We start from the raw sequence: 12,648 nt of genomic DNA, 5'->3' as shown, positions 1-12,648 counted from the left end.
GCGACGCTCACGCACGCGACGTGTCTGGTCAGCATGTAAGCCTACGCCACACCTTTCACAGAAGACCCCTCTACGTCCCTTCACCCTCTCTCTTTTAGTTTACACCTCCTTTCCACTCATCCCAGAACAGAGGCAGGCCTGTCAGGGAGGCCGACAGACAGAGACAGGCCCATCTCTCTCTACCTCCCTCACTTCCCAGAACAGAAACAGAAGGAGGAGCGGGCCAGACCAAGAGACAGATGGACAGGCAGGCAGAGCCACACAGGCAGGAACTCTGAGGATTATGTGCCATCCTTGGCATCAGGTTGGGCCTTTAAGGGTTTACGTAACACCCAGTGATGCTGAGTCATTTGGACCCCTGTCAAGCTCTGGCACCAAGTGAGTGTTAAGAAGGAAGCATGGTGAATACACACAGAAAATGTTGTAGGCCCAATACTTACCAACACTGCTTAGGGAGCTGCTACTCTCAGAGTCTGAGGGCATGGTGGAGAGAACACTGTATGTAGAGCCTGCAGAGACAGTGATGAGGTGGAGAAGAGAGTAATCAGTAACCAGTCAAAAAGAAGACCCCGAAATCAGGTGTTTTACATTGAAGTCGTTCTTGAAAAATGGTTTGGTTCGTCAATCGATGAATTAGTATTGTAAAGTTAGCTTCATAACCCAATACAAATATGCATGAAAAAAAATGGACAAATATATCTTCTCCTGTACTTATGATTTTAACTCCTCTTTATTCATGTCCCCTCTCGCTCCCCATGCAACTAGTACAATGCTTTGATGTATGTTTCCTGTATGGCCCTGCTAGTCAAGCTAGAAACAGTTGTGTGTCACAGTTAGAAAGGAGAAAATCGCATTCTAAGTCAAGCAGCACATGGAGACAGCACTCAGGACTATGATGCCATATTTGCATAGTGCTACACACTTCTAAAGGCTTCTTTCTGCATGCTTCCCAGCAAAAACAGTTCCAAAAAAGGTCATGCATATATTATGACGTTGTTGTTTGTTTTGGACTTAGGTAAGGGTTTTTTCGCCTTTCGGGCACAACATTTTCTCAAGGCAAGCCAAAGTCGTTAACTGAAGTCTACTCCCCTTTGTTGGTGATTTGTCAACAGTAGGGATTCTTCAATAAAGACTGTCGTCACTCAACGAGAGACGACTCGTTTTCAAGCACATTTTTTCCATTGAGAAATACTGGACCAAACATCTTAGATGTAAAATTGCATGATTAAGAGCTCCTTGACAAAAAGCTGAAACTAATGACTGATTTGAGTTCTTAGATTAATTTTGACTATTTTTTTTGTAGTTCATACTGGCAACGGCATCTCAAAATGGACAAACAGTACTATTGCCGCTTTATTCTTGTTTTTCAAGTGATGGTCTTTTAAGGGAGTATGCGAGCACACTAGTTTGGTTCGCCTAGCCGACCTGAATCATGCCGACTCCTTTACGCCCAAGGGAGATTTCATTTGATCTTTATACGTTTTAGTCGTTTAGCAGACTCTTATCTAGAACGACTTACAGGAGCAATTAGGGTTAAGTGCCTTGCTCAAGGGCACAAACAGATTTTACCTAGTCGGCTTGGAGATTTGAACCAGTGACCTTTCGGTTACTGGCCCAATGCTTTTAACCACTAGGCTACCTTTTCATGTAGAGGAATCCATAGAGGGAGCTATACAAGGTCATGCTGCTGGACATCACAACTCTAGCTGCAGCAACATAGGAGTTTAACCCTTTGCGGAGTGAGTTCTTAGAAAGTCATCATTCTCAGTGTTCCACTTTGGAATGTTTACTTCAGTACAGACTGAATGAGCAGCCCTTGCTGTTGTCATCTTTAAGAATCAGTTAGGTTTGCCATAGTACAGAATATAGACATACCGTTTATTGCTCCTTTGAGTATTAAGAAGACAAACAGATATACATATAGCTGTTTATATATAGTCTAATCGGTATATTGTGATCAACTGAGATGCGCCTATGTCACACTGCAAGCAGGCATAAGACTGCAATTAAAGGAGGGTTTTTTCGTGTTTTTTTTTTACAACCAAATCTATTTATGTAAATGGCATGTTATAGAATGGTCCAGACACCTTCGTGATTTCACATGTTTTCGATAAAGTTACCCCAAAACAGCAAATCACTTCCTCATCCTCATTGTGTAGTATATGGGGGCCCCCAAAATAACTTTTACAAAATAGCACAAAAAAAACACCTCCAAACATCATTTTAGAAATGGCAAAGCTCTCAGTAAAGTGATGCAGGTCTTTAGATGTTGTACACATGAAAGAATTGTGTCACTCAGAACTTTATCTGCAATGTTATATTCTCTTTTGCGCTACTCGAGCCATTTCATTTTCCATGTAGCCTGCTGCTACAGGTAACTGCCAAAATAAAAAAGGTAAGCACCTCACGCTTTCAATATAAATTGTATCACTCATTACACAAGTGTTCCCTTTATTTAATGTATTTTTTATTTTACCTTTATTTAACTAGGCAACTCAGTTAAGAACAAATTCTTATTTTCAATGACGGCCTGGAACAGTGGGTTGACTGCCTTGTTCAGGGGCAGAACGGCAGATATGTACCTTGTCAGCTCGGGGATTCAATCTAGCAACCTTTCGGATACTAGTCCAACACTCTAACCACTAGCCTACACTGGCAGTTACCTGTAAAATGGACGGAGAGGTATCGCTTGAGTTACAACAAAATGGATTATAACGTTGCAGATGAAGTTCGGAATAACCATTTCATGTGAAAAATACATCTAATGACCTGCATCACTATACTGAGAGTTTTGCCCAAACTTATTTGGTTGTTTTTGGATCCTTTGTTTGTTTTTTAGGGGCCCCTTACTAAATAAGGAGGATGAGGAAGTGATTTGCTATTTGAGGATAAGTTTCTCTAAAACATGTGAAAATCCCCAAAAGGTGTCTGGACCCTTCTAAAGCCATTTACATGAAAAAAATGTTGGGTGTAAAAAGTTAAGCTTTATCCTTTAAAACTTCTTAGGGATCGGATCGATTCAACAACATCCGCTGAAAAGGCAGAGCGCGAAATTAATTTTTTTTATAAATATTGAACTTTCATACATTCACAAGTGCAATACACCAAATTAAAGCTTAACTTCTTGTTAATCTACCCATCGTAACCAATTTCAAAAAGGCTTTACAGCGAAAGAACAGCATGATTATGTTAGGTCAGAGCCAAGTCACAAAAAGAACATAAAGCCATTTTCCAGCCAAAGAGAGGAGTCACAAAAAGCAGAAAGAGATCAAATTAAATCACTAACCTTTGATGATCTTCATTAGATGGCACTCATAGGACTTTGTTACACAATACACGCATGTTTTGTTCGATAAAGTCCATATTTATATCCATAAAACTCAGTTTACATTGGCGCGTTACGTTCAGTAATGTTTTGCTTCCAAAACATCTGGTGATTTTGCAGAGAGCCAATTCAATTTACAGAAATACTCATCATAAACTTTGACAAAAGATACAAGTGTTATGCACAGAATTAAAGATATACTTCTCCTTAATGCAACCGCTGTGTCAGATTTCAAAAAGGCACACCATGCATTAATCTGGGTACGGCACGCAGACACAAAAAAAAACATAGATACCCGCCATTTTGTGGAGTCAGTAAAAGTCAGAAATAGCATTATAAATATTCACTTACCTTTGATGATCTTCATCAGAATGCACTCCCATGAATCCCAATTCCACAATAAATGTTTGTTACGTTCGATAAAGTCCATAATTTATGTCCAAATACCTCCTTTTTGTTAGCGCGTTTAGTTCACAAATCCAAACTCACGAGGCGCGGGCAAGTCCCGGCGAAAGTTATGACAAAGTCCAAAAAGTTATATTACATTTCATAGAAACATGTCAAACGATGTATAGAATCAATCTTTAGGATGTTTTTAACATAAATCTTCAATAATGTTTCAACTGGAGAATTCCTTTGTCTTTAGAAAGGAAAAGGAACGCAGCTACCTCACGGGCGCGCGCGAGACTGAGCTCTTGGCACTCTGCCAGACCTCTTACTCAATCAGCTCTTATTCTCTCCTCCTTCACAGTAGAAGCCTGAAACAAGGTTCTAAAGACTGTTGACATCTAGTGGAAGCCTTAGGACATGCAATATGACCCCATTTACACTGTATATTAGAAAGGCAATGAGTTGAAAAACTACAAAACCTCAGATTTCCCACTTCCTGGTTAGATTTTTCTCAGGTTTTCACCTGCCATATGAGTTCTGTTATTCTCACAGACATCATTCAAACAGTTTTAAAAACTTCAGAGTGTTTTCTATCCAATACTACTAATACTATGCATATATTAGCTTCTGGGCCTGAGTAGCAGGAAGTTTCCTCTGGGCATGCTTTTCATCCGAAAGTGAAAATGCAGCCTCCTATCCCAAACAGGTTAAAGTGTGTCCTCTAAAACCCAGTCATGACACACACCAAAGACAGGGTTTGTTTCTGAATCAAAGAAGGGACTTGGGTGGTGGGCATGGAGCGGAGACATTTGAGTTTTAAAGCAAACTTCCTGCAATTCTATGCATTTTGCTCTGGCTAATCCTGTGTTATTTTGCTCAGGCTAATCCTGTGTTATTTTGCTCGGGCTAATCCTGTGTTATTTTGCTCGGGCTAATCCTGTGTTATTTTGCTCGGGCTAATCCTGTGTTATTTTGCTCGGGCTAATCCTGTGTTATTTTGCTCTGGCTAATCCTGTGTTATTTTGCTCTGGCTAATCCTGTGTTATTTTGCTATGGCTAATCCTGTGTTATTTTGCTCAAACATAGTATCTACCGCTAAATTCATTGTTTTGGGAATTCTCAATTCTCCCTGACTGTCTAGCTTTTATTTTGGTGATTGATAGATGTCAATTATTATATTATAATAAAACATAAATCCATTATAGTTTCTACATTCTTTATATCTGAGTTACGTCATTTAAGGTAACAAAGCGTTTTTGTACAAATTTGAATTAGGTGACCCGAAAAAAATCCCAAGGATTTCAATGGTAGAAAAATCTCACCAAGGGAGTGATAACATCAAGAGGGCATTGATCAAATCCCATTATCCCAGATCTGCTGTGTAGGCTATAGCCCTTACAACGCCAAGCCTGCAGATCACAAGACCTAACCTCATTAGCAAGGGGGGGAGATTTGAAAGAGCGAGATTAGAAATTAAAATGAAGGTAGAAGAAAGGTGACTGGCTTTTAATATTGTCTGACACTCCCTGAAGCTCAGCCTCTGCGCTCCACTGGGGAACACAGAGGAATTCACATTGTTCTAGCTGACATGAGAACTGCACATAGCCTAGCACACTGCTACTAGTCTGCTGCACACTGAAGGCACACTTTCGACTAATTTTCCCAGATGCATTTAAAAGGAGTAGGCTACACTTTCTTTTTATTATTGTGTCAGATTTGGAAGCAGCAGGTAGCCTAGTGGTTAGAGCGGTGGGCAAGTAACCAAAAGGTTGCTGGATCGAATCCCTGAGCTGACAAGGTAAAAATCTGTCGTTCTGCCCCTGAGCAAGGCAGTTAACCCACTGTTCCCCTTGCCCCAAATATGTGGATGTCGATTAAGGAAGCCCCCCGCACCTCTCTGATTGAGGGGTTGGGTTAAATGCAGAAGACGCATTTCAGTTGAATGCATTCAGTAGTACAACTGACTAGGTATCCCCCTTAACCATTTTTATTTATACTGGAACTCTTGCGGCTCAGCTAGGGGATAAGTCATCTTACATGGAAGTCAGGCTTTTCTGCTCAATAAACGTTTTTTTACTGATACAAGAACAGGTCTGGGAGATGTGTGATTTGAAAAGGCCAGCCCCAGAACACAAAATTAATTTGATTCTAAGTAATCTGTCCCCTCTCCAACCAGCATGTCATGCCACATTGAGTAGCCCAAATCATAATCATTGTCAATGCTCACTACAGATTTCATATACCAGCGGCTTGCCAGTTATATCCTGTCTAAGTTAAACATAAAGATACAGTAAGTTAGAAGACAGTATGGAAATTGAGAAAAACTAGGCCTAGCCTATAGACTAGAAATGTATCAAATTGAGACCTGTGGCGACAGTATACACGAAGTCTCTTATCAGGCCAATGAATGCAGTAGCATATTGAACGGTAGCAGGCCATCCGGTGTTAGAAGGGTCGGCAGAGGTAGACCTCTTAAAACAGGACTTTAATCATCAATAGCAATTAGACCTTGGCCTCATTCAGCCAGGCCGATGATTTGTTAACAAGTTGACGGCGTCAAAAAATAGTATATGTATTAGAGCTGCAAAATATCTATTGTTCGGCACTTAGACTGCAGACAGTTCAATTCTCTACCATTCCATCATGAAGTGTGCACTTGCCGTGTGGGGGTGAGTAAGTGGACACTTTAGGAAGAAGTGTGGGGAAACAGAATGCAACCTGAAAGTGTGGACTCGTTCACTTTCTTTCAACAACATCCAATGTTTTTTCACTGAGGGTGTGAGCAATGCACACTTTAGGAAGACGTGTAGGGATCCTGAACACAGCCTTGTTTAAGTAGGGTATAGCCAAGTGAGAGCTGATGGTAGACAGGGATAGTAGAACAAAGGCCCATCTCCTCTCCCTGACTCCCTCCATGTCGACCACTTAGGGTTGCAAAGGGTCGGAAACTTGCCGGTAAATTTCCTGAAATTTTCCATTGGAAGTTAAGCCCGGGAATTTGGGGAATTTTCATCAAATTCATTTAAAAAATGTTAGCTTATAACAGTGAACCTTTTTTTGTGGGGCAATTCGAGGTCTTGTGGCATATTTTGGTTAAACTATCACCAATTCAATGGAAATGCAACCCTCTGCATGCACAGTGCATCACATGTGCAGCTGATTCTCAAGATCTTGCACACTAATGAGATGCTATTGAGCCCACACTACTACACTGTCTGAGCCAAGGACTACATGCTTTCTGGTAAGTTTTGATTACAATACTGGGTGGGGTGAATATATTATATGTGACAAACATGATTTTTAGTTAACAAGTCAATTGTAGCCTACAGCGACATGTATTTAAATCATTTAAAACTTGTTAACAATTTCTGCTAGTTAGTTTGCTTGAGCCTGCTAACTGAGGAGTGTTAATTCACCTGTTTCCATACATGTTTCATTTTAAAACATTTATCTTACAAAAGGAGTTGTTTAATCTAAATGCTTAATTATTAATCTGTATTTGGAATCTTGTGGTTTTTTTAACCATTTTTTTTCTAGTCTTTACAGGAAAATGCCACGGGCACTATCTGATGTGTGGAGACATTTCATTGCAGCTAATGTAGAAAGAAAAGCTGTGGACATTTGCAAATGCTGTGCCAAATCGCATGTGAAGAATGCAACAAAATGCAGTATCATCGGGCCAAGTGCATAAAATTCCCTCAGCGCTCACATCAAACAACCTCTGACAGAAGTTCCTCTACTTCTATTCGAGGTGAAAATGATGAATCAGACACCTTATCGATAACAGCTCATGGTCCTCCTGGAATCATTTTTTTCACTCAATGGAGGAACGTATTCAGAGAAATGATGATGAATGTCTTGCTCAAGGTGTGTATGCAACTGGTTCACCTCTGATGCTCACAGGCAATGTGTATTGGAAGAGATTTATGAATGTTATTCGCCCAGCATACACCCCTCCAACCAGACATGCGTTATCTACTCATTTGCTGGATGCAGAGTTCAACAGAGTTCAAGTGAAGGTCAAGCAAATCATAGAGTTGGCAGACTGTATTGCAATCATCTCTGATGGGTGGCCTAATGCTCGTGGGCAAGGAATAATTAACTACATCATCTCCACCCCTCAACCAGTATTCTACAAGAGCACAGACAAGGGACATAATTTTGCACGCCCAATTTTTCAGTTTCTGATTTGTTAAAAAAGTTTGAAATATCCAATAAATGTTGTTTCACTTCATGATTGTGTCCCACTTGTTGTTGATTCTTCACAAAAAAATACAGTTTTATATCTTTATGTTTGAAGCCTGAAATGTGGCAAAAGGTCGCAAAGTTCAAGGGGGCCGAATACGTTCGCAAGGCACTGTACTACCTGAACTTGGCCAATAAGAACAGAGTTTGAAACAAATCTGAGACATCGGAAGGTCAGAATTCAAACGAAACAAATTTTGCGAAATAAAACAGCTGATTGTCATCACAGAGCATACGTGTACTATATAGCAGTGGAATGTAGCCAAACTGCTGAAGAACAAAACATCATCCTAAATGACAGACAGAAGTGGTGTGGTTGTTCGCTTAGTGCCGCTTCACTCATTATTCAAATATCTGAAAACATTAAACAAGGTGGAGGAACCTCTATATAACTTAGAGGTTTACAACAACATGGTGCCATGATAAATATATAGGTTATACCTATCCAGTCATTTCAGATTTTTGAGCACTGAAGGAGTCAAGGCTGGCAAAAGTTAACTTGATTCTAGATCTCTCAAGTGCTATTTTTATTTATTATTTTTTTTATTTCACCTTTATTTAACCAGGTAGGCAAGTTGAGAACAAGTTCTCATTTACAATTGCGACCTGGCCAAGATAAAGCAAAGCAGTTCGACACATACAACGACACAGAGTTACACATGGAGTAAAACAAACATACAGTCAATAATACAGTATAAACAAGTCTATATACAATGTGAGCAAATGAGGTGAGATAAGGGAGGTAAAGGCAAAAAAAGGCCATGGTGGGAATGTAAATACAAAATAGCAAGTAAAACACTGGAATGGTAGATTTGCAGTGGAAGAATGTGCAAAGTAGAAATAAAAATAATGGGGTGCAAAGGAGCAAAATAAATAAATTAAATACAGTAGGGAAAGAGGTAGTTCTTTGGGCTAAATTATAGGTGGGCTATGTAGAGGTGCAGTAATCTGTGAGCTGCTCTAACAGCTGGTGCTTAAAGCTAGTGAGGGAGATGTGTTTCCAGTTTCAGAGATTTTTGTTGTTCGTTCCAGTCATTGGCAGCAGAGAACTGGAAGGAGAGTCGGCCAAAGAAAGAATTGGTTTTGGGGGTGACTAGAGAGATATACCTGCTGGAGCGTGTGCTACAGGTGGGAGATGCTATGGTGACCAGCGAGCTGAGATAAGGGGGGACTTTACCTAGCAGGGTCTTGTAGATTACATGGAACCAGTGGATTTGGCGACGAGTATGAAGCGAGGGCCAGCCAACGAGAGCGTACAGGTCGCAATGGTGGGTAGCATATGGGGCTTTCGTGACAAAACGGATTGCACTGTGATAGACTGCATTCAATTTATTGAGGAGGGTATTGGAGGCAATTTTGTAAATGACATCACCGAAGTTGAGGATTGGTAGGATGGTCAGTTTTACAAGGGTATGTTTGGCAGCATGCGTGAAGGATGCTTTGTTGCGAAAAAAGAAGCCAATTCTAGATTTAACTTTGGATTGGAGATGTTTGATATGGGTCTGGAAGGAGAGTTTACAGTCTAACCAGACACCTAAGTATTTGTATTCTAAGTCAGAGCCGTCCAGAGTAGTGATGTTGGCCAGGCGGGCAGGTAGCGATTGGTTGAAGAGCATGCATTTAGTTTTACTTGTATTTAAGAGCAATTGGAGGCCACGGAAGGAGAGTTGTATGGCATTGAAGCTTGCCTGGAGGGTTGTTAACACAGTGTCCAAAGAAGGGCCAGAAGTATACAGAATGGTGTCGTCTGCGTAGAGGTGGATCAGAGAATCACCAGCAGCAAGAGCGACATCATTGATGTATACAGAGAAGAGAGTCGGCCCGAGAATTGAACCCTGTGGCACCCCCATAGAGACTGCCAGAGGTCCGGACAACAGGCCCTCCGATTTGACACACTGAGCTCTATCAGAGAAGTAGTTGGTGAACCAGGCGAGGCAATCATTTGAGAAACCAAGGCTGTCGAGTCTGCCGATGAGGATGTGGTGATTGACAGAGTCAAAAGCCTTGGCCAGATCAATGAATACGGCTGCACAGTAATGTTTCTTATCGATGGCGGTTAAGATATCGTTTAGGACCTTGAGCGTGGCTGAGGTGCACCCATGACCAGCTCTGAAACCAGATTGCATAGCAGAGAAGGTATGGTGAGATTCAAAATGGTCAGTAATCTGTTTGTTGACTTGGCTTTCGAAGACCTTAGAAAGGCATGGTAGGATAGATATAGGTCTGTAGCAGTTTGGGTCAAGAGTGTCCCCCCCTTTGAAGAGGGGGATGACCGCAGCTGCTTTCCAATATTTGGGAATCTCAGACGACACGAAAGAGAGGTTGAACAGGCTAGTAATAGGGGTGGCAAAAATTTTGGCAGATAATTTTAGAAAGAAAGGGTCCAGATTGTCTAGCCCGGCTGATTTGTAGGGGTCCAGATTTTGCAGCTCTTTCAGAACATCAGCTGAACGGATTTGGGAGAAGGAGAAATGGGGAAGGCTTGGGCGAGTTGCTGTGGGGGGTGCAGTGCTGTTGACCGGGGTAGGAGTAGCCAGGTGGAAAGCATGGCCAGCCGTAGAAAAATGCTTATTGAAATTCTCAATTATGGTGGATTTATCAGTGGTGACAGTGTTTCCTATCTTCAGTGCAGTGGGCAGCTGGGAGGAGGTGTTCTTATTCTCCATGGACTTTATAGTGTCCTAGAACTTCTTTGAGTTAGTGTTGCAGGAAGCAAATTTCTGCTTGAAAAAGCTAGCCTTGGCTCTTCTAACTGCCTGTGTATAATGGTTTCTAGTTTCCCTGAACTGCTGCATATCACGGGGGCTGTTCGATGCTAATGCAGAACGCCATAGGATGTTTTTGTGTTGGTTAAGGGCAGTCAGGTCTGGGGAGAACCAAGGGCTATATCTGTTCCTGGTTCTAAATTTCTTGAAAGGTGCATGCTTATTTAAGATGGTTAGGAAGGCATTTAAAAAAAATATCCAGGCATCCTCTACTGACGGGATGAGATCAATATCCTTCCAGGATACCCTGGCCAGGTTGATTAGAAAGGCCTGCTCGCTGAAGTGTTTCAGGGAGCGTTTGACAGTGATGAGTGGAGGTCGTTTGACCGCTGACCCATTACGGATGCAGGTAATGAGGCAATGATAGCTGAGATCTTGGTTGAAGACAGCAGAGGTGTATTTAGAGGGCAAGTTGGTTAGGATGATATCCATGAGGGTGCCTGTGTTTAAGGCTTTGGGGAGGTACCTGGTAGGGTCATTGATAATTTGTGTGAGATTGAGGGAATCAAGCTTAGATTGTAGGATGGCTGGGGTGTTAAGCATGTTCCAGTTTAGGTCGCCTAGCAGCACGAGCTCTGAAGATAGATGGGGGGGCAATCAGTTCACATATGGTGTCCAGAGCACAGCTGGGGGCAGAGGGTGGTCTATAGCAGGCGGCAACGGTGAGAGACTTGTTTTTAGAGAGGTGGATTTTTAAAAGTAGAAGTTCAAATTGTTTGGGTACAGACCTGGATAGTAGGACAGAACTCTGCAGGCTATCTTTGCAGTAGATTGCAACACCGCCCCCTTTGGCAGTTCTATCTTGTCTGAAAATGTTGTAGTTTGGGATTAAAATTTCAGAATTTTTGGTGGTCTTCCTAAGCCAGGATTCAGACACAGCTAGAACATCCGGGTTGGCAGAGTGTGCTAAAGCAGTGAATAGAACAAACTTAGGGAGGAGGCTTCTAATGTTAACATGCATGAAACCAAGGCTATTACGGTTACAGAAGTCATCAAAAGAGAGCGCCTGGGGAATAGGAGTGGAGCTAGGCACTGCAGGGCCAGAGAAACAGAGGAGGAGTAGGATAAGGGTACGGCTAAAAGCAATAAGAATTGGTCGTCTAGAACAGAGAGTAAAAGGAGGTTTCTGGGGACGATAAAATAGCTTCAAGGTATAATGTACAGACAAAAGGTATGGTAGGATGTGAATACAGTGGAGGTAAACCTAGGTATTGAGTGATGAAGAGAGAGATATTGTCTCTAGAAACATCATTGAAACCAGGAGATGTCATCGCATGTGTGGGTGGTGGAACTAATAGGTTGGATAAGGTATAGTGAGCAGGACTAGAGGCTCTACAGTGAAATAAGCCAATAAACACTAACCAGAACAGCAATGGACAAGGCATATTGACATTAAGAAGAGGCATGCTTAGTCGGGTGATCAAAAGGGTCCAGTGAGTAGAGAGGTTGGTTGGGGTCACGCCGATTTAGATAGCTAGCCGGGCCATCGGTAGCAAGCTAGCATAGGATGGAGATATGTTATCAGCCACCTTGTGTGTTTCCGTCGGCAGGATCAGTGGGGTTCCGTGTGGTAGAGGGGATGAATCCAAATCACACAACAACAACAAATAACAATAGATATAGTTATAGAGGCCCGAGAAAAAAAAGAAAAATAATTTTAAAAATTGTCCGATAGGTCTTTTCAGATAGCAGCCGATAAGACAGCTAACGGTTAGCGGACCGCAGATGGGCGCTCAGGTAACGTCGCGACGGAGGAGCCAGCCGGATAACTCCTTTGGGTAGACAACGTCGGCAGTCCAGTTGTGAAGGCCCAGTGGGGCTCCGCGTCGGCAGCAAAACTGGTCCGGATAGGTGACCGCAGCCCAGGAGTGATTGATGGAACTCTTCATCTGGCTAGCTCCGGAATAATTGATGTTTGCTCCG

At 42.0% G+C, this 12,648-nt stretch overlaps 1 protein-coding gene across 4 annotated transcripts in view; it reads right to left on the bottom strand.

Annotated features, from left to right (window-relative positions):
* LOC112253181 (disks large homolog 5) overlaps positions 1-12,648 on the bottom strand; it is a 102,690-nt gene that overhangs the window by 74,122 nt on the left and 15,920 nt on the right. For all 4 annotated transcript variants that reach the window (XM_024425178.2, XM_024425174.2, XM_024425175.2 and 1 more), the window contains exon 2: positions 441-509. In XM_024425178.2, the coding sequence (XP_024280946.1) occupies positions 441-509 (69 nt within the window). The remainder of the gene's footprint in view (positions 1-440; positions 510-12,648) is intronic.

The sequence above is a fragment of the Oncorhynchus tshawytscha genome, linkage group LG16, assembly GCF_018296145.1.
Source record: "Oncorhynchus tshawytscha isolate Ot180627B linkage group LG16, Otsh_v2.0, whole genome shotgun sequence".
NCBI classification, from domain to species: Eukaryota; Metazoa; Chordata; class Actinopteri; order Salmoniformes; family Salmonidae; genus Oncorhynchus; species Oncorhynchus tshawytscha.
Note: the sequence above shows the minus strand (reverse complement) of the source record. Positions and strands in the feature narration are given on the sequence as shown.